The following is a 26,050-nucleotide window of genomic DNA, read 5'->3' as shown; positions in this document are numbered from 1 at the left end:
TAACATTTCCTGATTTCTTACTGAGTGAGCTTCCCTGCACTGCCATTTTCTGTCTGTGCTATTTAGAACTCAAAGACTAAGTAAAGTTTTTAATGATTTAAATAAATGCCATTCCTGGAGTGAAGCTTTTCAAAAGTTCCTGTTTCAATGTTCTAAAAAGTGCCAGAGCTTTTAATAGTATAGTTTAAACAATGTAAAAAAGGCCTTTTTCTAGATGAACTGAATGACTGATTTTAAAAATAGTAATGGATTGATGTGAATCAATTAATGTGTGAAGAATACATATTCACCAGTATTTCTTAGATCATTTAACATGCTTTATTTCAGCATTCAAAATAATTAAAAACATCTCAAATTATTATACATATACAAAATAGGTACATATCCATGTACTCGCCCCAGAAATGTCTGCCTCTTTTTCATCTCTTAAGTAGAAAAAAAAGGTGTATTGCTAAAAAAGCATGAAAAGGGCATTGAGATGAAACAGGAATGGCAAGGGAAAGAGGGATCCACATGCTTAAATTTGAAAAAGACAGGCAGTTTACCATGTTTTGTTTGCACATAAAAGCCTTCTCCTAGGGTATAGACATACACTTATAAATAGCACCTCATTTGGAAAAAGAATTTCACTGTATTCTCTGACAGTGAGTAATGTATCTTAGCACCAGTCAAAGGTTCTTCAAGCTTTCCTTGATGTGCTGAAGGACTGAAAGAACCTAAGCTTAAATAGCACCTTTCGTTTTGATATTTTTGCCTTAAAGCTGTGTAACCTATCCCAGCATTTCTTTTTGATTCACTGGCTTGTTGATACTTTAGGTAACATTTGTGTGAGGTAGCCCTACAAGTTTTATATTGAGGATTTGTATCTTCTGCACTACAACATAGGAAAGAACAGATTTTGATGGTTTCTTGCCACATGTAGAAGGACAATAACAAACTTTTGACATTTTTTCAAATTTATTTTGCCACCTGAAAATGGTACATACAATCTTTCAGTTTTTCTCTGCAGTGGTATATGGCAAAATGTCACCTGCAGTGATCTCTGAACTCCAAGGGGAAGTTTACACCTGACAAGTACTTTTTTCCTGTTGCCATAGAAACAGAACTTAAAAGTGTCCTTGTAGTTGCCCCACCTGTCTTCAGGCCCGAAGTTTAAGCAAGTGGACCGTGGCTGTTGAATGAATTAGAATTCAATGCATAGAAAGTTTAGAGATGACTGCAAGTAAATTTCAAGTCCGTTTTACAAGAAGCAGACTGGGCCAATGTCAACACCAAATTCTTGATCAGCGCCACCAACGTCCATAGGTGCAATGTCAATAATAGGCAGTCGTGTTGTTCTCATTGATTTGTATTCAAAGACTGTTCTGCCCCATTTGCCAGTATGTCTCTGTTGAGTTAAAGGAAAACCAAGAATCATTAATAATTCCTGAAATGTAACTTAACTATTGTATCTTGTGCAATGTATTTTAGCCTAGGGATCCTGTAGAAGATGTGGGGGATGGGGGGCAGTGGAGAACATTCTACTTCACTTGCATGCTTTTCATCCCACTTGATTAATCCCCAGATGGTGGAGGTCAAAACACGCCCCACAAAATATTATGGTAAGGTGCTCCCCAGTAAATGAGTCATAGGTATTCCTTCAGTAATTTAAAGTTAATTTCATTAAAATTAAACATTGGGAACAAGTTTCCTGACAACTAAACTGGTTCTCATTTCTGCTATAGGTGCAATTATTAATAATCTATAGCCCTTAAGGTCCTGTTAATGGTATCGACAAACTCACCGTGCAACCATCCTCAGTAACACTGTATGTGAATCGACTGTTGCCTTCTGCTCTGATTTCAATTTCATTGGATCCTTGGAGCAATACGGCCTTCTTCAGATTACCTGTTTCCTCATCCATGTAGGCAATGCTGTTCTTACAGTGGTATGTGATGTTCTGTGTTGCCTCAGATGACATTAAGCGCAGGAAGGTAATCTGGATTGCAACATCGCTGGCAAGAACACCATCATCACCACCATAGCCAAACTAAATTGAGAAATGATGCAGTTTTATTAAAATGAAAATTAAAGTTATTCAGTTAAAAAAGCTTGTGTGACATGGAAGCATACTTCCAAGCAATAAGATGCTTCAAAGTCACTTAATAAACTGATATATCATTTTTGCTAAGTACATCTATTTTAATTTGCCATCTGATTATTAATATGTAAAACAAAATCAGATACATTTAATGAATAATAATTAGTATAAATACAAAAATGAAACATTTGTTCATACCTGGAAGCCGCCATCCATGTTCTCGCCAAACCAGACGTGCTTCTTCTCTTTTGGATTCTTGGTTGTGTACCAGTTCTTTTGTGGGATGGACTGTGGGCTTGGATAGATACATGTCTCACCAGTTTCCATGTTACAGAATACGCGGATGGCATCCAGAGAGCAGCCTTGGTTTGGATCAATCCAGTAATCACCTGTTGAAGAATGGTGAACGTGTTTAATGTTCCACTTATAATTTGCCCAGATCAGCTTCAGATGTTATGGAACTTTATAATACCCTGACAAAGCTAAAAGTTAATTCAGACCTAAATAGGAATGCTATTTGCAGTTGAATTTTACTTACAGCAATTATTCCTTATTACATTGTATTTTCAATCATAGCATTTCAATCATTTGCCTTGAGTGCGATAATCCCTACATGCAAGTTTACTCTGTGGGTAGTTTCAATATTGGTTGTGAAGAGTATGGATGAGGTTCATGTTTTAGCTTACCGCTCTTCCATTCTGGGTGGCACATCTTCAGGTCACGGCAAGTGCGGGCTGGGTTCTTTCTAGTGCCCTCTGGGCTGCGGATGCTCTCTATTTGCTGGGTGAGGGATTTCAGGGTGGTGTCAACTTGGATATCACGGTCTGCAACAGCACCAGCATCATCTGCCCTGAAGTAACGGAGAGGATCTGGACCTTTCTCTAGTGATGGTGCCATGAACTGGAAGTCAAATCCTCCATGAGCTGGACCAGGGGGGCCAGGAATACCAGGAGGTCCAGGTGGGCCCTACAAGGTGGTTAAGGTTTAATTAAGAAAACATTCCTTGAAGAAAATCAAGTTCCTAATCAATTGTAATGGCATCAGCTGAGTTATTACTTACAACAGGGCCAACTTCACCAGTACGACCACGAGGACCAGGTGGACCAATTGGACCAGGCAAGCCACTAGTACCATCTTTACCAGGAGAACCAGGTGGACCAGCAGGACCCTAGAAGAAAGGAAAAGTAATCATTAATGAACTCTGTGATCATTTTGTCAAATTATCCCTGATATTAAAGTTAGGAAGGTTCTGCAATCCAACATTTAATGTTTTCATTTTAGATATTTGATTTTAGTAAATGAAGATTTATTTAAAGCTGCTTTTTGTTGTAAAGAATTATTGTAGCTAAAAAATAGACACCTCTTTCTGCAAGGAAGGAGATACTTACACGTGGACCAGAAGCACCAGAGGGGCCAGCAGGACCTTGTTCACCAGGAGGACCCTGTTTGGCAAAGTAAAATATTTTAACATGGTAATAATATTAGACAGAATTAATTATCTGAAGAATTAGAGTAAGTAATTTCTCATGAAAATGGATAACTTACAGGAGGACCAGGCAGACCTTGGATACCTGGGAAACCTCTGTGGCCCTTAATACCTCTTGCACCAGTCTCACCAGCTTCACCTCTGTCACCACGTGGGCCAACTGTACCCTGTTTGAAAAGAAAATCCAGTTAGTGTCTGGTATCTGGTATTTCATTGTTTACAATTCCAGAAATCTAAGAATGGAAAGTCCAGCTTGAATTGGGTTAGTATGTCCTACACTGTTCTTATATTAAGCTTAAACCTTTTCCATAAAGTCAATTACACATTGTTATAATTAATTGTTGTCTTTTCATTAAGAATACAAATAGGTGTACATTATTATAAATACACCTGTAAATTTGTTTGCTAAGAATTATCATTGGTGGTGCAGACAAAGTCTAGCTCTATGAAATAAATATGAACATTTTGTAAGATAACATTAAAAAGCAATGCTACTTACAACTGGACCACGAGGACCCATTGGACCAGCAGGACCAGCAGGGCCAGCAGGACCCTATAAAATAAAGCAAAATGCAAATATAATTTTCAAATCAATACATCATTTTAAAACCGATACATTTCAAATGGTTGGGTTTTTATTAATACTGTTAAGTGAAAAATGTTTATCACTTTGAAGCTGAAATTGTAGAATGAATAAAAAGAATTATAATTACAGGTTCACCACGGTCGCCATTCTTCCCAGCAGGACCAACTGGGCCAGGAGCACCAGGAGCACCAGGAGCACCAGGAGCACCAGATAAACCAGATTCACCACGATCACCCTAAAAGTGAATATAATATTAATTTTTAATCATCGTTCAAAAATAATTAACTGCTCGTATTAACAATGTTTAGGAGCTTGAAACAGAGATGAACTGCAAACCTTGGGACCAGGTGCACCATCACGGCCTGGGATACCTTCAGCTCCAGGAGCACCCTGTAGGAGATACATATTTAAAAAATTTAAAAACTAATATTTTAATATTAAAACATCACCTTTATCACTTTCACCAACAGTAGTAAGATGCATTTACTTTACAAACTGAATCAGAATGCCAGACTGAAAAAGTGAGAATCCCTTGACACAGGGCTTTATGATTCAGAATGATATTGTCCCAAAATCCGATTGACACTATGCACATTTAGTATCCAGTGGAAGTGAAAGTACTTCCCACTTACAAAGATGCACAAGTTATGTTAAGTGCTGTGCAGCCATATTTATCTGATACTATAGCTGCATTTTTTACATCACCTAAAAAGTGAATATAACACACTCTCTGAACCCTTTTGTGGAAATTGCAGGTAGTGTAAATGCAAATTCAGCATGTACTCCATCTAAGATCTTTAAGCAAATGCATTCCTAGAAGTAGCCAAGTAACTGATTCTATAATTGATTTGTTGAAAATATTTTGATTTAATATCTAATTATGTATTTATCCAAATAATTCGATTTGGCAGGCACACAATACACTCGATTTAATACATAGAAAAATTATGGATAATCCTATTTTAAATTACTTATTAAAATCAGATTTTTTTTAAAAAGTGTGGGTGCAAAGAAAAAAAAAAGAACATAAAAAAATTGCAAAAATTGTTAACATGCAAGAATGTTTGATTATTGCACTTTGGAAACAAATGAAATCAACCCCTCAGGTGCTCTAATTTGGTTACATTCATACCTCACGTCCAGATTCACCAGGTGGGCCAGCTAAACCAGGTGGACCCATTGGGCCAGGAGGACCACGCTCACCAGGTGCGCCAACTGGACCTTGTTTGCCAGGTTCACCCTGTGTATCAAATAGAGAAAATAGTTCTATTCAATGTACATAAAAACATTGGTTAAAAGATGTAATGCTGAAATATGACAGATCATATTGTAAAGGAAATTAATATCAAATATATTCATAATCAGGAGAAACCCTAACTTCAAAGTAAAATCAGCAGCAAATATCTTTTATAGACAATTTGATAGTCATGCATTTACTGCTGATTCCACCAAGAAGTAAATGATTAAATTGTTCAATTTTTTATTTGCGATGTAGCTTATTGCAAAGACTATATCCTACATGAAGAACTTCACAAAACAAAAACAAAAAAAAATTGATCTACACTCACAGTTTGACCTTGGAGACCCATGGGACCACGTTCACCTTTCGGTCCTGAGATACCAACAACACCACGGACACCGGCAAGACCCTGAGGTCCAGGAGGACCAGCTGTTCCCTAGGAGAGAAATAATTCATTGGAGAAGGTAAATAACAACTGAAACATACTAGCTTCATTTTTAATATATTATACTTCACCCGAGTAATTGGCTTTTGATGTTATTAAATGCAAGCCAATCATTTTATTGTCTGAATAGTAACTTCTTTTGTTCATTTGCATGAAATAGCACATGAAGGATATGTACCCACTGCAATTCACCCTTCTAATATTTGCATCAAATAAGTTATAGTTTTAAGGGATTAAAAGCTTTGGATTTTGACAATGCAAGATGAAATTTAACAGATGGCAGCAAATTGGTATCCCTTTGTAAATGTTTCCTTGAATACCATATGTAGCATTCAACTATATTCTATTTTGTACCACTGAACAAGGAATTTCCCCTTTACTGTTTGCTACTTTGAATGCTTATATTAATTTGTTCTTTCAAATGTTAATTATGGCAGGTATTTTTCAAGTGACTGGTCAAAGGGGAAAAAGAGCGTGCAGAAAGCCTTCACCAGGAGCAGAGTGATTTAAGCCACTTACAGGAGGACCATCAGCACCAGGAGAACCCTTCTCGCCAGGAGGGCCAGGAGCACCGACAGCACCAGGCTCACCAGGACGACCAACAGGACCAGTCTCACCTCGGAGACCTTTAGGACCTTCTTTTCCAGGAGGGCCAGGTGGACCAGGAGGACCAGCATTTCCCTACAGATGAAGACAACAGCTAAAGTACTTGTGTCTCAGTTTGTAACTTCATTAAATGAAAGCAAATAAACAGTTCAGAAAATTAAATACAATTGCCAATTAATATTGTTAATATTTTATAAAGATTATATTTGGTGTACTTTTACATTTCTAAATAAATAGCACAATTGTGCTTTGCTTTATAAACATCACATTGATTTGAAAATAAAATAATTACCATGTTAAAAGTCACATCCAATAACTGTACTTACACTTGGACCAGGTGGACCAACTCTGCCAGCAGCACCAGGGAAGCCAGTAGCACCCTAATATAAAGCAAATCATAATTAGGATGGTTCACATGTTTATTTTGAATATGTATTCAAAATTGCAATTCATCTGATTGTACTTTTATTTACAAATATCATGACTATCACAGAATTTATCCTCATTTGTGAAAACACAAGTTTTTAGATACTGAGGGATTAAAGGGATACAGAGTGAGGACAGGAAAGTAAAATTGAGATAAAAGTTTAGCCATGATCTTGTTGATGGACAGATTAAGCACAGGAGCTCCCATGGCCTACTCCAGCTTCTATTTGATGTTTACCAAAACTGCATTAAACTGAACAAATGCTTTTATCAACACTTCCAAAGATTTACAAAGTTTTATGCTTTATGGATCATCACTTGAATATAATACTAATGACCAATTGGCAAATATATTTTTAAACTGTTTGATAGTATGAGGCATTCTACTTGATGTCAATTGTATTAAATTATAGTGGTGAAAAGGAACACATAGTTGCTACTAAATAGCATATTTTACACAAACAGGTATGAATTTCTGGACAGAATTTCTCCCTTTATTTTTCTGTGGTCAAGGTAAAAGAACTGAACTTAGTACTACATGGCCAGGGGCTTGGTTCAAGGCAGTCTACTAGAATTTGAAAATGAAAGCACCAGCATCAGTGGAGCCTTGATTCTGTGATACTGGTCAGGATTCTAGTATTTAAACTTAAATAGATCAAAATATAAACTTACAGGTGGACCTGGAGCACCGCGAGCACCTTTAGGCCCAGTAGGACCAGTAGGACCCTGAGGAAATGGAAAGAAAAAGATGTATTTGTATCAGATAAAGACATGCATAAAGACTGAAGGAAAGCAGGCTTCCTTCTTAAGCACTGAGTTTTGATTTGAACACCCTTGTGTTTCTGAAATGTTTACTTACAGGTGGCCCAGCAACTCCAACTGCACCAGAAGGACCTGGAGGACCAGGATCACCCTTTGCACCAGTGTCACCAGCTTCACCTTTAGCACCGGGTTGACCATCAGCACCCTGAAATGATTAACAGGAAAAAAAGTCAGTAAGCAATGATTACTTTATAACTGATTGCTTACAGTTACTTTTATTTAAAGAATAATTCTTGAGTAAATTCTACTATTTTAGTCACCATGCTCTTAGGAGGCCAAGGTAATATTTAATAAATAATGCGATATCTGTTGCACTAAATAGAAGCTTTAATACCAACATTACTTTCATATAGGCTGATATTTATTTAAGTATAAGCAACTAGAAACTCATCTGCATTATACCAAGAAAACCAGCAGTGTTGACCAATTTTATAGATATGATTTAATGCCAGTGACTAATATGCTATAGACTTGTTTGGTCTGAACTTTTCTTGTTCTCTAGCAGTTTTCTTGGATTTCACTTTGCTCAAGTGAGTTCAAAAGTGTAATACTCAAAATAGGTTTCTGGTCTGTTTACTTCCAGAAGTACCAACTTTTAATAACTAAAGGCTCAATCTGAAGCCACTTTCTCCTGTGGTCACAATTCTACACAGCTCTCTGCAAAACAAGTCTCATGGAGACTGACCCAAGTTAGGATCTTGATCTCCATACCCTCAGGAAAGTTTCAGATGCCAATTAAGTAAAAAGAAATACATCTGACAAAAGAGGATGCACAGGACACTGACTCCACTAAGGCTTCACGCATCCCCCCCACCCCCAATGAAAACTTCCAGGAGGAACTGTGCCTATATAGGATTACCCTTCATTTCATATGTGATGCTTGAAAAAAGCTCACATGTGACATCATTAACATCAGTATCAGGGTCACATTACTCTTGTCTCAGAATCCTTGCAAGGTGATCTATGTGACATTTTAATGTTCATTGCTGAAAAGCAAAATCAGAAAAATCTATTGGCTATTTAGAGATTTTTGCTGAATGTTTCTCTATATTTCTTCTATATGTTTCTTCTCCCAGAAGGGAGATTTGGCTGCAAGTGTAGAGTACCCAAAAGTGAAGACTCTCATACAGGACATTCATGCCCTTACAAATTCTCCCTGGTAACCTCTTGCCACAACTGCCCCATAAACACGGAAGCTGCCTCACGCGACACCTGTTCTTCAGGAGCCCATGTATTTTTCTCTGCCCCTTCTCCTCCAGCAGTCTCACATCATTCAAGCAGCCACTTATTCCATGCCAATGTTACCGAGCAGCTGAAAGAGTGCTGGTTATATTATCCTTTACTAGCTACTTCAAGGTTAATAGATGTAAGGAAATGTGGTGATAATATACCAAAACCTATAGTGTCTGCTACTCCGGAACACAGTACTGTCAAATGAAGAAACTGCTGTAGAATTGGTGCTAACAAATTTCACTATTGTTTTAAGATTTTTCTGGAGCAGTATTAGGGAACTTTCTCATTCTCTTCTTTTAAAGATGAAACAATGAAGCAGATGAATTTCTGTGCCACAGTTATTTTTTCTTACAAGATCCATGTCAAAGCCATTTTATGTATTAAGTTCCTTTTATCAATGTGAAGACCATAGTTATTAATTATTTATAACTTTTATATTAAAAGATGACAATACTTACAGGAGGACCAGCAAAACCAGCAGGGCCAGGAGGACCAGGTTCACCACGTTCACCCTAAAGAGAGAAATAGGAGGTCAGCTACATGTACATCTTCAAGGAGATTCAACACTTAGAAGCTGAACAAACTTAACAGGTACTACATTTTAAAATACAAGGATAAAACAGTGGTACATTTTGAATGGGCTTTACAACTACAACTTTGAAAATACATTCAGGTAAGTACACAGATAGGCAGATATAGGCCAAATGCAGGTAGATGGGATTAGCTCTGGTAAGCCCCTGGTTGGCATGGTGAGTTGGGCCAAAGGGCTTGTTTCCATGCAGTATAACTCTATAAGACTGGTTTGTAGTGGTTAAAAATTTGCATGTTCTGTGTGCAATTCCCACCATTGCATATGAAACCCATCAACAGGATGGGAGCCTGGAAACAAATTATTCATATACATATTTAACAACATAAAATATGCAGTTAGTTGTTGTGACATGTAGAATAGTAGCAGCTTCACATTACACAAAAGTTTTAAAATTTGCTTCTATTGATTTCAATAGAACAGAGTTCTGTAACTACTACCATTGGCATAGTGCAAGCAACCTTGGATGAATTTCTATTTCATGGCCGTATAAGATGAATTCTACTTACTGTCTGACCACGAACACCAGCAGGACCAGAAGGACCAGGAGGACCAGCTTCACCCTGTAATCAATGAATGCAATGATGTAGTTAAGACATAATAGAAGATAACTTCAAAATAATAAAATTTTGTGAATTCTGTGAATTTGACATTTAAGTATTAACAACAAACAATATACACTTATTGAATGTCATTTGGTTAGAATGATTATTATTGTGTTGATTGTTAATAATTTTGGAAAGAAATATATTCTCTGTAAGTGTCATGTGAGTTTCTATATTGATTGCCCTTGAAGTACAAATGCCATAATGAGGATAGATGGTGTTTGATATCAAGTCTGTAATGTTCTGAAAGGTATTTAGTTAATGATAAAGAGAATTGAAATATATTACCTTCTCACCAGGGGCACCAGCATGTCCAGGTGGTCCAATTGCTCCTGTCATACCCTAAGAATAATAATAATATTTTAAAATTAGTATCCCAGTTTTCAGTAATGTTGGACTATTTTGACAATGGAAACTGCAGATAGAATGCAAATGCAAACAAACCTACTTAGATATAGGAACTAGTTGAATGAATTGATCTAAGTAGGCAGGTAAGGGGTAACGCAGTGGAACAGCACCAGCGGACCAGGTGTAATGCCACCACTGTCTAAGAAATTCACATGTTCTCCTTGTGATCACGTGGTTTTCTCCCAGGTGTTCCAGTTCCCTCCCACATTCCAAAGACGTACAGAGTAGTAGGTTGATTGATCACATGGGTGTAATTGGGCAGTGTAGGCTCATTCGGCTGGAAGGGCCTGTTACTGTGCTATATCTCCAAATAAAATGAAAAGTGCAGGATGAAGACAGAGTTCTAACATTCATTCTCTATCCTGAAAGCTTTGCTTAAAACCTCCTGTAGTATAAGTGCATATGATTGGCCTTAGTGAAAAAAAAATAAATTCAAGGAATATATGACTACTTACTCTCATTCCATCTTTGCCTGGAGGACCATCAGCTCCCTTTGGACCTGCATCACCCTATTAGAGACAGAAGGACAAAGGAAAGAACAAGAGATAGTTACTTTTAAGCACAGGAGCATAATTTACACCATATTATATTGATAACTTGGTGAAATTTAACAAAATGTTAGAATATTCAAGGGAAGAAAACTCACCCTTGCACCTTTGGCACCAGGAAGTCCACTAGCGCCACGCTCACCAGGCATACCCTGCAGACCAGGTGCACCTTGGTTTCCAGGAGCGCCTTGAGGACCAGTATCACCCTAAAAGGAACCAGAAGCTGTTCTTTAACATCACTGGCTGCATTTAGCCTAAAGCTTTCAAAGTTAAAATGAATATATTTCTGGATATACTGAAGTAGTCCTTATGATGCTGTGCACATTTTGTATTCATGTTCTAAACTGGAGGATATTCTAAGGAAAAACATCAGTGCCTCAATTATTCCTTTTATATTGGGGTGTGTACTTCTGTTTCATTCTTTAGAAGGTGCCATGCAGAGTACAATATCCTTACTTTGAGAGAACTTCATTCCATGCTTTAAAATTTTTATAGTCATATTTCACTTGTACCTTCAAATATAGAGTCAGCTGTTCCTGTTCCTTTTGTTTCCAATCACCACCAATTCCTCCCACACCTCTCCCAATCCGGTATTTGCTGTCCCGACTACATTTCCCCCTGACCCACATCCTACATGTACCACCTAAAGAGCAAATCAAACCTTGACCTGAGTTCTGCAGACTTCGTCATATTGAGCTGCTAAGAGACACTAGTTCGTTCATTTTCAATTTCATGCATTATTTTCTATCCACAATCCAATTGATTTTGTCCCATTATTTTGCGCAGAAATAATTAAGACCCACAGATGAACTCCTTCCCTACAAAGTTTAATCCCAAATAGTGTTCTTTCTTATAAGCATTTGCCCTGGGAGGAAAAAAAACGCGAGGAAATCAAATGAGTATGCAGATGATAAATCAAGTAGGTTTAGTTCTGGAATGGCAAATATAACAAATCATCTTATTTATCTGAAATTACTACCACTTATACCTGGTGGAAATCCCTTCCCTCTTATACGGGTGAAGATTTACCTTGGGACCATCACTGCCGGGAGAGCCAGGAGCACCACGAGCACCTGTTGGACCTGCAGGACCAGGAGCACCACGTTCACCAGTGAAGCCTCTCTCACCCTAGTAAAAATAGTGTTGGAACATTAGAGAAAAACAATGATGAGGTAAAAAGGGATGAGGTAAAATTATCCAATGCAAGATTTTCTTTGTAATAAGGATGCATTTTAATAAACTTACTCTTGGACCAGTCAAGCCAGCAGGACCAACATCACCGGGCAAGCCCTATTGTACAAAAGTAAAGAAATAGTAATTAGACTTTAAAAAAAGCACTACATTCATAAAACAGTTTATCCTTTCTGTTACATCAAATATTTTTTGTATAATTTGCAATTAAAATTGCATTATTGCACCATTATAAAACTGTAAGAATCTCAAACTGGCATCCTCTGTGCAGTAATCCAGATTCTTAAAATTTTGTATTTATAATTTTCTTATGGTTTACCCTACAGAGGGAAACTCCAGTTAATAGTTTTGCAAAAGTGTGTATATTCTCTGACAATCAAAGAAGCCATTTTAGAATTTTAAACCAAGAGTTTGTACATATGCCCTCTACAAAAGATATCAAATTTCTGTCAAATTAAACTAATAACATCAATTTCATCTCAGTTAAACTAATGGTTTCTTATATAGGATTAAGCTACATTAAATTTAAAGATTCACAATTCTCAATTGTCAATATTTCTATAAAGTTTAAATTAATCAAAGATTATTTACATGGACAATGCAAACAGTGACCAACAATAATTCTTCAGGTGTTACTCTAACACACAATTATGTCATGATACAAACCTGTTCACCAGCTTTTCCAGGTTCACCAGCAGCACCAGGAGGACCAGGGAGACCCTAAAGAAATGAAATCAGGATATTGCGTATTAATAATTACATAATGCAATGCTTTGATCCAAAACATTAAACAATCTTACACCCTCTTAAAATAATGGGATGAACTAATGTTTATACCTGGAAGCCAGGAGGTCCTGGGGGTCCTTGTTCACCTCTTTCACCACTTGGGCCCTGTGTAAAAAAAGTTACAGATTCAAATAATAATTGTGTCATATGCTAGTTTAGTTATTGCATGCATTATTAACTATAGAGTAATGTAACTGGTTTCACATGCATTACAGCTGTAATATTATCTTCTATAATAAGTGATTCTAATATAAACATAAACAGTTACTATATAATTTGTTTGAAAACTTTTACTTTAACCCATATCTTTGTAAAACAAAGAGATTAGGGGCAATATTTTCCTTTCATGCTTTCTAAACCAATCCCATACTAACATTAAATTTGAGGTTGCCTCATTTATCAAGTTGAATATATTTTCTCTTAGATTTTTCATATTTTACTTACAGCAGGGCCAGCAGGGCCAGGAGCACCAACTTCACCATCTTTGCCAGTAAGGCCCTAAAATAAAAAAAAATAATTCTTTGATTACGTCTGTCCTTGACATCTAGTGGTTACAAATGTTACTCCCTAAAGTTCTGATGTAGGAATGTTGAATTCCAAATATATACAGTATACGCAGATAATACTTACCATTAAACCAGCAGGACCAGCAACTCCCTTCTCACCATTTTTGCCTGGCTCACCCTATATGAGACATGGGATTAGAAAAAAACACTAATGAGATTATTGTAAATATTTAATCATATAACATAACTTTTTTCTAATAAATTAGATGTTTCATGGGTTAAGAGGGACAATAAATCAGCCACGATGGAACGATAGAGCTGACATGATGGCCTAATCCCGCTCCTATGACTGATGGTTTTAATATTTTAATGCCTGTGCTACGCAGTCTGTACTTTTGAAGGGATAAACAATTAAGAAATTACAGATCACTGTCTTCTGAAGTAAAGGTTTTACACTTGTTTCAGCTCCCAAATCCTGTTAGAATAGGGGGTGGTGTGACTATATGAAAGCAGATACTGAACATGTCTTTGCAGCTGTACTTATGAGCTGTAATTTGTTTTTTGCCAAGCTTTAGCCAATTGATTCCAATACACATTTCAGAATGAAAACTATACATTATATTATCTTTGAGCTTTCATACTTACAGCAGCACCCTTGGGACCAGGGAAACCCATCACACCAGGTTGACCTCTTGGACCAGGAGGACCAGGTGGACCAGGGCGACCATCTTGACCAGCTGAACCCTGTTAGGTTAGAATATACTGTAAGTTGATGCTGTGAAAATGATGCAAACCTAGATTTCTTCTGTGGAAATACTTGCTACTTATATGTAGTAACAGAACTTAAATTTAATATACATTGTCTTTATTTTAAATTTTATTTCAGCTCTCTACTTTTGATGAAAAATTACAAGTAATTAGCTTAAAATAAGATTTTAAAATGCTATTCAAATGAAGAGATACATACGGGAGGACCAGGCTTGCCATCAGCACCAGGACTGCCAGGGCTACCAGTCAGACCCTAAAACAAAAAAAGGTTTTTAAAAGTGCACTATAATTACATCTCTTACTTTTCAGACAATGATTTGCAGCTACTAAAAACAATGTTATTTGCCAATATGTCTGTTTTTTAAGGCTTGAAGAATGTCTCATAGTCTTATATATCAACCAAACAGAAAAAAAATGGAATCAGTAGAATACCACCTTTACATTTAAGTTACTCATAAACTGCACCCATCCCCCCAACAATACATTAGATAGGGATATATTTCAATCACCTGCAAGTTTCAGAAAAGATGCAAATGCATTGTGACTTTCTATATTAAGTAGGCTCAAGGGCCAATTGTAAATATTATCAATTTTGATTTGTAATCTAAGGTGTTTTAAAAATAAGTTGAATTTTGCTTTCTTTTCCTTGCAGTATTGGCTTATCAGGCATATTAAGCTAATTTGATAAAAATAATAGGTTTTGGTTTGAAAAAAATGTAGAACTAGATCTTCCTCCAATTTCAGCATGGGACACTTTTTAATTTTGTAATTTGAAAAGCTACAATTTAAGAAAATAATGCACATTTTACACTAAGAAACAAAATTGTCTAGATCATTTTCTTAGTATGCTTTACATAGGTTTTGTCTTACACTATTGGGTCGGCTTTTACATTATTTATACATTAGGTCTGCAACTTAGCTTTAGAGAAAACTTACCCTTGTACCAGGCAGACCAGGCTCACCAGGTCTTCCAGCTTCACCAGTGGCACCTTTGGGCCCAGCAGGGCCGATATTACCACGTTCACCGGGAGGACCCTGTAGAAAACAGGCATTAGAAGAGTTTAGAGAAACTCATAAATGGCACTGTCCTTGTAACAAAGAACAAAACAGAAAAGTTTTAACAACATTTACGTACTTTAGGTCCAACAAGACCCTCAGGACCAGGGAAACCACGATTTCCAGGGGGTCCCTGCAAAGGAATAAGAGATAATGAAGCAAGATCATGTACAAGAGGAGAAATATTTGATGCTAATTTTGTTGTTGAAACCAATATTCAAACTTACACGTTCACCAGGGCTACCAGGAGTACCCTGAGCACCAGGCTCACCACGAGCACCTCTCTTGCCCTCCTCTCCAGCTGGACCAGGTAAACCTTGGGGACCAGTAATGCCCTAGAGAATAGAAAATGTAATTTATAGTCAGTCGACTGGAGCAACTAATATCTACATGTTTTATAATTCAATCACATTTCCAATTACAAATTAATTGTGTATAATGCACAAGATGCATACTTACAGGTTCGCCTTTTGCACCTGATTCACCCTTGGGACCAGGGGCACCAGCTTCACCCTAAAGTACAAAGTTATTGTAACTACTGGGAGGTCAAAACAAAGACACCTTCATTGTATGATAATGATTAAGATTCTGACTATATTCCTGAAATTCTAGAGGCTTACTTTTCTCCACCTTTATGCCTCATAGGAAATCAGCAGAACCTCTAAGAAAGTGATACAGTTGTTTCAAGCTTTGTATAAAATTTACTTGGAGTTAAAAAGGGCATTCAGCAATATGCATGGGATCAATAGCATGCAAATTAAATAACACTTGTCATTATCAAAATACTTTGCTAGTGGAACACTGCATTGTCCTATTAAAATAATAATTAGTAGGAATAATGATGTTGATATTCCTTTTCTATTAACAGGGGATGAATCTAAATTATATGTGGCTTATAAAGCTACTCTATCCTATTGGAAGATTTTAATACCAAAATGATCAGAAAGCTTGGGAAAAGTGCCATCTCTGGGATAACCCAGATCCATAAGCACTAAATATATGATCTTGAATGCCATCACATTACTCTGGATAATTTAATACTTACAATGATGCAAAAATATTTTTGATAAATCCAGTAGTTACTTACATTGTTACCCTTAGGGCCAGTAGGTCCAACTGCACCTTGTGGGCCACTTGGTCCTCTTGGGCCGGGGAAACCAGGAGCACCAGCAATGCCAGGGGCACCCTAGTACAAAAAAAAGAGAAAAATATATCAGTCAATGACACCAAGACATTACTGGAAGCAAATTCATTTCAGAAAAACATTAATTTAATAATTTGTACCAGTGAGCTTTAAATGTGCATTATTATGAACTCTTGTTACTAATCTATGTAAATACTCATCAGTTAAGTTTTATAGCAAAGGAAAGAGAAATGAAAAATAAAATTATCGGGGGGGGTGGATTTCAGAGCTTGGTATCTCCATAGCCGAAGGTCTGGTTGCTAATGGTGCACTAGCTAATATTAGAAATGAGGAAGAGGAAGAATTACAGATATCAGGACTATAGAGCTGAAAATGATAGGTAGGTCATGAAGGGAATTGAAGAACAAGGATGAAAGTTTCATAGAGCCAATACAAGTCAATGTATGAAATAGTACTGGATGTGAATTAGGACCTGAACACCAAAGGTTTTGGTATCCTTAACCTTATGAATGATCGAATATCAGATGGTGCCCAGGAATACACCAGGACACTCAAGCCTAGAGATAACAATGAGATGGCAAGCTTCAACAGAAGAGGAGCTGAGGAAAGGATGAATAGGTTATGCTACATTAGGTGGAAATAGGACATAGCACTGGTTGGACCTCCTCTGAAGTCAACATAGCAATCTAGTTCAGTTTCAGACAAATACCTGGGAGTAGAATTTTTTTGGCAGGGACCAATAATCAGAATAACTGCTAGACAAACACTTGGTTCGAGAGATAACTTATGTAATGAATTTAATACTCACAACTGCACCTTTGGGACCAGGAGCGCCATCAGTACCAGGGCTGCCCTAAAGGTAAAAGCAAAGATTAGATGAATGAGTATTTTAGAAAAGTAACCAACTTTTTAAACTGTTAAATAACTTGATTTTTAGTGCTGATACTTACAGCGGGGCCAGTTGGGCCAGCAGGTCCAGGACTACCAGGTTCACCACGAGCACCAGAAGGACCATCAGCACCACGACCACCAGCAGGGCCAACTTCACCCTAAGCCCAAAAAAAATGGCATTTTAACTAGGCTTTTTTGATCATCAGGGTTGCAACAGCAAAACAGCACTAGCAGGTTTAAAAGCTTTACTCAATTAACACTTGGCTTTTGATTTTCTGTTTTAAAGTATGAAGGATATCAAAATATCTCTCATAAGTAAGTACCACTAATAATTACTGCGAGGGTATAGTGAGATCATTTTTAGACATTGGTTTAGGTTTCCATACATGGCTGTGGTTTGAACCACAGAAATAAAAGAAATTCGCTGTCAAATTGTGCTGTTCACTATAATAGTTTATTGATAACCTAATCGTGGTGATAACCCAATATTGCCATACAATTCTAAGGTGTTGTTGCTATAAAAGCCATTGACCAAATCTTCATTACATATGAAGCACATCTCCTGTCTCCATATGCACACTGATTTTATTCAGAGAACTAATTCCCAAAACCAGATTCTTATATTCATAAGAACTTTACTCCTTTATTCCAATAATAGAGAAGTTACATTTGTTGTTATTGTTCCATGCTATCCATTCCTAACATCTGGAATGTTATCTCAGATGGAAGTGTCAAAAGTATCGTTGAAGTCCATGAAATTGAAATTGAGATGTTCAATGTACATTTAGATCCTACGTAACCAACGATGAATTTCATCCACCAGACTTCAATGAACTAATGATTATAATAGAATGGAAATCCTTGGAGTCAATAGAACTCTTGTTATGTAAAGACAACTAGATAATCATTGATCCTAGATATCAAGTCTATCAAAACTAGCAGTAAATGATGGAGCAATTTTTGGCATTTTCCAGTCTGCTTTGACAAGAATAAGTCAGTCATGACAATGTTCTCATAGTGAGATGAAACACAAGCTACCAAGATTAACTTTCCATCACTCCTATGACAGGCAAATAACTTACAATATCAGTGTCTCAAGTCCAATCTACGTTTGAGTCAACCTGATCTTTGTACTAAATGTGTAGTGCATTTTTCTTAACTTACCTCAGTTCAGAAATCATAATTTCTGATGTGAAATTTTTAATGGAATCACTTATATTAGTAAACAAAAAGCACAACTTTTAAGGTTCAAGTTGTGGCATGTAAACACACCTTAGCTCCAGGAGCACCAGGGAAGCCAGGAGGACCAGCTGGACCAACAGAACCCTGAAAGACAAGTATTTAGCTTAATATTCCATTCTGATAAAAATGCAGAGAGTGTAAGAACATGAGTCAGATTAATAAAAAGTGCTTACAGGTGGGCCAGCAGCACCAGCGGCACCATCGTTACCACGAGCACCCTAGAATCATTAAAAAAAGACTCATTATTATATTTCTTTCAAGCTGTTCAGATTATATATGCATAACATTTAAATGGTTAAAATATTGTGACAAATCTTAAGGGTTTGTGATTCATTTAGAAATGTGTTGTACACTTACAGCAGGGCCAGGAGGGCCAGGACGACCTCGCTCTCCACTTGGACCACGTGGACCCTGTTCACAGTAAAACATGGTGTTATTTCTATTCCATTTATTGCATATCATAAATACAATTACACTTCTGTTAATGATTTGAAACAATACAGATTTTAGCTCTTTTCAATCAAGACGATAAACTGAAATGCGCTGCCTTGAATTTCCATTGGATTCTCTTAATTTTTACCTTAGCTTCACCTGGTCACAGCTTTACCAAAAACTGCATGATAACTGGTTTTAGCCATGTGCATCATTTTACTCAGTTAATAAAGAATCCCATAGAAATATCACAGGTGTCAGTGTACTGTAACATAGTTTTGCCTTTTATAAGGAAATCCAGATTTCTTAACAGGAAGAATCTAGATGATCATCACAAATGATAAGGCAAAACTCAATGTACTTAACTAGTTTTAAACGGCATTGTATTAGACACTTCTTCCCCTCATATAAGATGTTCTTTTCAAATAAATGTTAAATTTCACTCATATTCTAACAAATTTATGTTAACTTGCTTACCATTGCACCAGGAGTTCCATTTTCACCAGGAGAACCAGTTTCACCCTGTTGTAAATGGAATGATAATCATTTAGTGGACTGAAAAATTGCAGTGCAATACTAAGTATTGAGTGTTCAATTAGAAAGGGGGAAAAAGTAGAGTGCTGAAATAATCACTCTTCCCTCTAAGTGAAAACATTACCTTAGGGCCAGCTGGACCAGTGTCACCCTTAGCACCATCTAAGCCATTGAAACCCTGTACAAAAAAGGAAAAGTAATGAGAAACAATGCTCTTAATGTCTTACAAATTATTTTATCATTCTGACTTCAAAGTGTTATACAGATGCACTTTGCATGTTTTACTAAAATAAGTACTCCTCTGTACTGTTTGTTAAATACCAAGAAAGATCAAGCTATAAGATGGTCTTACTCTGTGTCCTTTGATTCCTGGAAGTCCAGGAGTTCCAGGGAAACCACGAGCACCCTAAAGACATAATAAACATTTGGTAACATCAGGGAAGGAATACATTTGAAAAATGTATCAGCTAATGCATTTTAGTGGTCAGGTAATATTTTTTCAATCCAAATGTTTACAATGAACAAAAGATTGTAAATTATGCATGGAATTAACCACAAGGCAGTAAGTGACTCACATTACATGTGATGAAGAAGTTGCATAATGTTCAAAGAATATCAACCGAAAATCTGTTACCTGAGGACCAGGAGGACCACGATCACCAGGGCGACCAGCTTTGCCATGTTCACCCTATAGAGGAAAGTAACCAGTATAGCCAATATTAAAAAGACAGTAGAAATTAAAGCCAAATATTCAAAATAAAACAAAGAGAATCATATCATAGATATGGATGTAGCAATAGTTTTATCTAGTATGTGCAATGATTGGAGTTAAATTTTATTGTATCAGTGATAAATAATTATTTCAAAATATAATATAGCAACAAAAGATTTTAGATTTATTCTATATATACACCACTACTGCTGAAAATTCTGCTTATTTATGCAATTTGTTCAATGCAGAAATAGAAGTTCAGACGCACATGTACTAAGTACTTTTGCTGATTTCTTGGCTACTTACATCATCACCATTCTTGCCAGGGGGGCCAGGAGGACCACGTGGACCCATGGGACCCTAAAGGGTTAAAATATCTAATTAAGAATATTGAAACAGAAAAATAGAAGGATGTTATGTGTTAGCCAGAGGAGAATTGCAATACCTTTAATACTAAAGGCAAAAAAAAAACTGAATATGCTGGAACCTAGAACAAAAGCAGAATGCTGGAAAACCTCAACAGATGAAGCAGCACCTGCTGAGGCCAAAGGTGCAAGTCAAAGTTTCCAACCAAGTAGTGATGCATCAAGTAGTGATGTCACTATGCATAGGTAATATTTACAGAAGGTAAAGTGGTAACTATGTTTTGCAAACAATTTTAGCTTGATTACTAATGAAAATTAAGTTCATAACCAAAACCGCTTTATTGATTACTTACAGGTGCACCTGGTTCACCAGGCTCGCCTTGGTGTCCTTGGAAACCTTGAGGTCCCTAAAGAGTAACAATAGGAGTAATATGTTATTAATAATTGCCTTTTTAATATACCCAAATTAGTGTCATTTTCAATAAAGTTCTACACAAAGTACGCTTCCTTAGTTGCCAATACTTAAGCTAAGGCTCACTTTTACACTCCATTTCCATAATTCAGATATATAGAAACTCATGGAACTGAACTTAAGACTGCAAAAGCAGGTTTGCTATGATACAAGAAGTTGAATGCTACCACCAAGATAGATGGTAGTTTATATATTTAACATACAAGTAGACAGCAACATTCTTAATGTTTTATACTTTTGGATAAATCTCTATTGGCCTAAGTGTCAAAGGCACCTTGATACCAATCAATACTTCAAAAAGATTACTATTTTGTGTACTTACAGGTGCACCAGGGGGGCCAGGAGCTCCTCTGGGACCCATTGGACCCTATGACAATAAAAGACATCATGTTATACACTACAATTACATATTTTACATTCTGTTGTGAAGAGAATCACATCTACTGAAGAAATTATCCAATAATCACATTTAATTTAATCAAGAATCAAAGCATGTGAATATCAACAGATATTGAGTTCATTTATATTTTACACTTTCTTCCATTTCAAATAAAATTCTAATTCTCAGTAATTCATTATTTTACTTCAGAATGGTCAAAACTACATGCACCATTATGTAGGGGAATGCAGAGCTTTTCTTTTTAAAGCATATACTTATATAAATATCAGTCACCAATTCTAATCAGCTCCCTTCATTCAGATCCATTGAAATCAATATAAATGAATGCAAGGAGACGTTTGGTCAATGGATATATACATAGTGTGTACACTTGTTTACTAGTAGTTAAACTGTAGCAAATGTGTAGGGAAATATCTTTGTCATTTACTTAAATTGAATATTGCATTTTCTCTCAAATACATTGAACGGAATAAAATGTAAAAACTCATACCATAGGTCCAGGCATTGGAATACCACCAGATGTTTTCTCACTGTAGCCTTCATAGCCCATTTGGGGGAGGAAGTTCTGAAAAAGAGCAAAGATGACTTAGCCAATTGACATCAGTAGAATGTATTGAGAATAGTCCAAAGTGTTCCACTCTTTTTTTAAAAAAGCAGAAAATCACCAAGTTAAGGTCACTTACTCCGCCAAGGCCAGATGTTCCAGGTGGGCCAGGTGGACCAGGAGGACCATCTCTGCCGGGAATTCCAGGAACTCCATCTCTTCCTGGTAATCCTGGAAGTCCCTAAAAAAAAAGATAAATTTAATGTTTGGAGTTAAAGATCAGAATGTAATGTACATGAATTCATCTTTGGTGAATTTACTGGTTGAGCAAAACTGCTTATCACTCATTCATGTTACTTTTATTGATTCCCAGCTAATAAACCCATTCCATCCTTTTTATGATTTTTGCTAAAGCATTCAGAGGCTAAATTGGTAATCCTTTGACTGTATATGGATAGAATATAGTACACAGAGTTCCTATCCATTTTAACATTTGGCATCTAGTACAGATGGCATGATTAACAAGTTTTGAGTCTGTGGCCATTTTGTGGCATTGTCTACATGACAGATATATTAAAACTTAATAACTTATGAAGGAACATATGAACAGAAAGAAGCTATTTAGCTGTTCATGCCTGTGCTAAAATTGTATTAGATTATTAATGACTAGTATCTTAAATCAACCTACATTGATCCTGTATTCCTCAATATAACGCCTGGCAAATGTCTATCATGTGTGGTTTTCAATTATTTTATTATCTTAGTTTCAATAATATTTACCTATTTTTTGTGTGAATAAGCACTTCCTGATCACATCCCAAATGTTTTGGCCCTGATTGGAAAATTCCACTTTCCTCTCCTTGACTCTCTCTACTAGAATTTTCTATGTATTGTATCAGTGTTCTTAAATCATCCCAATGCAACAACAACTTTATTGAAAACAATAATAACCTACTTACTCTATCACCCTTAGGACCAGGCTCTCCCTTGGGGCCAGGAGGTCCCTAGACAAAAAGTGCAATTATTATTAAATTTTGCAAATAATTTATTAAATGTTAAGAGATTACATTATAGTTTCATAATTAATGTTTATTTTGAGTTCTGTGCATAAACAAAGTTTATCTTTACCTGAACCCTTGAGTCAGGAGGATACTGAAAAATAACAATGAGTAAATCAATGTGTGGAAATGTAATAAAAATGAATTTAAATAATTTCTTTTCAGATAATCCAGAAGTGAATTATGTACTTACTATTCCACCTTCATCTGCTGTAAAAGAAAGATTATTTCAATTAATAAGTTCTTCAGGAACTATTTATAACATTTCAATTACATAAGAATTAACAGGTTATTTTAGGAATGGAGGGGTTGTTCCAAGAATTGGAACTTGATTGGTTTGAGATTTCTTCCTGGTTTAAGTTTAGTCTGACATCATCATTGAATCATACAGTGATGTAATTTCAGACATGCAAAATAAAATATCAATATCTCTAAAGCCATTTGAACAAATACTCATAAATCGTCATAAAACTCGAAATTTTATGATGTTATCAACAATCAAAGCTAACAAAATTTAAACTTCTTGTTTGCTATTCTTTTGCATGCGAATTTAATTACTACATAAACTGAAAACATCAATGCGACTTATAAAGATTCCCAAAACATTTCGTATGTTCACAGATGTTCCTAGCGCAAATAATCATTGGCTGTGATAGTTTGCTAGTATCCCGATAATTTTTAGCTCAATATTTCCAAAGAAGAAAACTGTCGATTTGCTCCCAATCTGGGGTCCACGGACCCCTTGGATAATGGCAAGGCTCCATGGCATAAAAAATGACTGGGAACCCCCAAAGGATGCCAACATTGATGGATTAAGTTTAGTTTCTTTGCTTCATTTCCGCTACTAGTCAGTCCTAATCCATTTTGCCCCTATAATGATACAATTAAGTCTGTAAGTATATGTGTTGCTGTCAAACAGTTAGCACCAGCTGTCTTAAAGCAATGACCGGTGCTTCTTACACTTATCAAACAACCAAAGAGGTCACTTACGTCCTTGATCGGGGCAGACAGGGCAGCACTCTCCGTCGGGGAGTTCAGCATTAGGGCAGTCGGTCTTTTCATCGCAGATTATCTCATCGCACAGGACCTGGCCACTGTCGCAGACGCAGATCAGGCAAGGCTCGGGTTTCCAGATATCGTTATTTTGGTATGTTTGTCCATCCTTCATGCAGCCCCCCGTATCACCTGCAAAATGAACAGGGAATCTAACTAACACAGCACCGGGCGTTCGTTGGTGCACAAAATACAGGAACAGAAATCTGGACGTCATCACCTACATCTCAAAACAGACAGACCATTTAAAAAAAGAAGGGGAATAATGTAGTCAAATTTCGTGCAAAATAAAAGGTTCCTAATTCGAAGAGAAAACAATACAGCACAAATCGGCAATCAAGCATCCATTTAACAACGCGTCTCAGAGATATTTGTGAATCAAATTTTCAAGCAACACACCTCGATGTGTTTTTTTTTCAGATGTAGAACAAAATTCCTGATATTTTGATGAAAGTGTAAATGAAGGCTAATGAAGATTCAACAGATGGCGCTTTAGCTCCATTCATATTTTGCCATTCGTACAAATTATCATTTCTCCCTCCCGGCAGTAAATGACGCACAACAAATCAAAGAAGTTGTCTCAATCAATTAAATGTGATTTAACTTAAAACGTTTTCATCTTAAATTGTTGTGTGCTTTGGGAATAATTATATGTTGGTTTGATGGGATGGATGACGGAAGGAGGCGAGGCTGATTAGTTTTAAAGAGCGCAAGTTTGCGCATTGACTGAAGGTGGCGATGTTGAACCGTGCTACTGAAGCAATGCTTCCAGCAGAGAAATCCTGGATATAGCGTGCGAACATCTGGATTTCTTTTGGAACGGAGATTGCATGTAATCTTTCCACCTTCACACTTACCTTCTTGACTCGGAATATTTTATGAATAGTTTTTAGACATTGTTATTTTCGAACAAGTTATACCGACCATATATGCATGAATTTCGAACGAATTCAATTTACGATCGAATCTGGATTTTGCCTTTTTAAATTGGGATTGTTTTCCTTTTGAACATATAAACATCTTCTCAATCACGTTATGGTCTAATTCGTTGCCCTGAAGATGTTATTTTGTGTATATTAGAATAGCCGGACTTGTGCCAGCTTCGCAACAGAGGATTTGTCTTCCACGCTCTTAGGAGACACACCCACTCCGAACGGACAACTGTCTTGGACAATTGTGAATGTCCCTCAATCCTTCGTCCCAATTAGGGCGATGTTACGGTAACCGCCCAAAATCATAACTGATACCACGAATTGACAGATTTTGTTTTATGGAATATTCCCTGGGGACCATAAAATGATTCCATAAAAGGAAATGCGTTCCAGTTAGCAATTTCCAAAGTTCTCTTCAAAATCATTATCGGTAACTAACAACGTCTTAGCATCTGACTCTGGTATCAGAATTTTAAACTCCCCTTCCAGCTACAGGTCAACTTTACTCCCTAACCCACATCCCCAGCCAGAAACAATTCAATACAACTTTACTCAACTTTGTCCAATGTTTCAAGTCTCAGCACGCGGAGGCAATTTTTTAAATTATTTGTTATTTCAATGTTACTTAGTAAGCAACAGCGAAAGAAAACAACACAAGAACTGGAAAGCAACACTTACTATCATCTTCGGCTTGACATCTTCCCACTACTAACGTTGCTGCAAGTAACAGCAAAGTCCGAGTATCCACAAAGCTGAACATGTCTAGTAATCAGACATGTAGACTCTTTGGGGTAAAAGGGGTTCTATCTTTAGCGGCCGAACATGCAATTTCTGATGTTGTGTAATTCCAAGCTTCAGCACCGTGCCCCAGCAGAAACTTCCTACTGTTC

General features: G+C 36.7%; 1 protein-coding gene across 1 annotated transcript; it reads right to left on the bottom strand.

The window, feature by feature from the left end:
• Positions 1–295: 295 nt before the first annotated feature.
• On the bottom strand, positions 296–26,050 carry LOC132384936 (collagen alpha-1(I) chain-like). The gene is made up of 53 exons (XM_059956591.1): positions 25,839–26,050; positions 24,166–24,360; positions 23,369–23,385; positions 23,246–23,269; positions 23,077–23,121; positions 22,257–22,358; positions 22,064–22,138; positions 21,496–21,540; positions 21,055–21,108; positions 20,643–20,696; positions 20,259–20,312; positions 19,977–20,030; positions 19,749–19,802; positions 19,568–19,612; positions 19,016–19,069; positions 18,832–18,876; positions 18,689–18,742; positions 17,476–17,574; positions 17,334–17,378; positions 16,469–16,567; positions 15,841–15,894; positions 15,609–15,716; positions 15,461–15,514; positions 15,262–15,360; positions 14,525–14,578; positions 14,203–14,301; positions 13,682–13,735; positions 13,496–13,549; positions 13,103–13,156; positions 12,932–12,985; positions 12,320–12,364; positions 12,104–12,202; positions 11,173–11,280; positions 10,982–11,035; positions 10,407–10,460; positions 10,023–10,076; positions 9,383–9,436; positions 7,729–7,836; positions 7,542–7,595; positions 6,770–6,823; positions 6,357–6,518; positions 5,721–5,828; positions 5,285–5,392; positions 4,489–4,542; positions 4,280–4,387; positions 4,066–4,119; positions 3,626–3,733; positions 3,469–3,522; positions 3,141–3,248; positions 2,767–3,046; positions 2,279–2,469; positions 1,784–2,029; positions 296–1,387 (listed from the first exon to the last, which is right to left on the bottom strand). Exons 1-53 carry the CDS (start codon positions 25,918–25,920, stop codon positions 1,241–1,243), a joined length of 4,392 nt encoding a protein of 1,463 aa, XP_059812574.1. The 5' UTR covers positions 25,921–26,050; the 3' UTR covers positions 296–1,240.

This window comes from Hypanus sabinus, chromosome X1, assembly GCF_030144855.1.
Source record: "Hypanus sabinus isolate sHypSab1 chromosome X1, sHypSab1.hap1, whole genome shotgun sequence".
Taxonomy (NCBI): Eukaryota; Metazoa; Chordata; class Chondrichthyes; order Myliobatiformes; family Dasyatidae; genus Hypanus; species Hypanus sabinus.
This window is presented reverse-complemented; position numbering and strand designations above follow the sequence as displayed.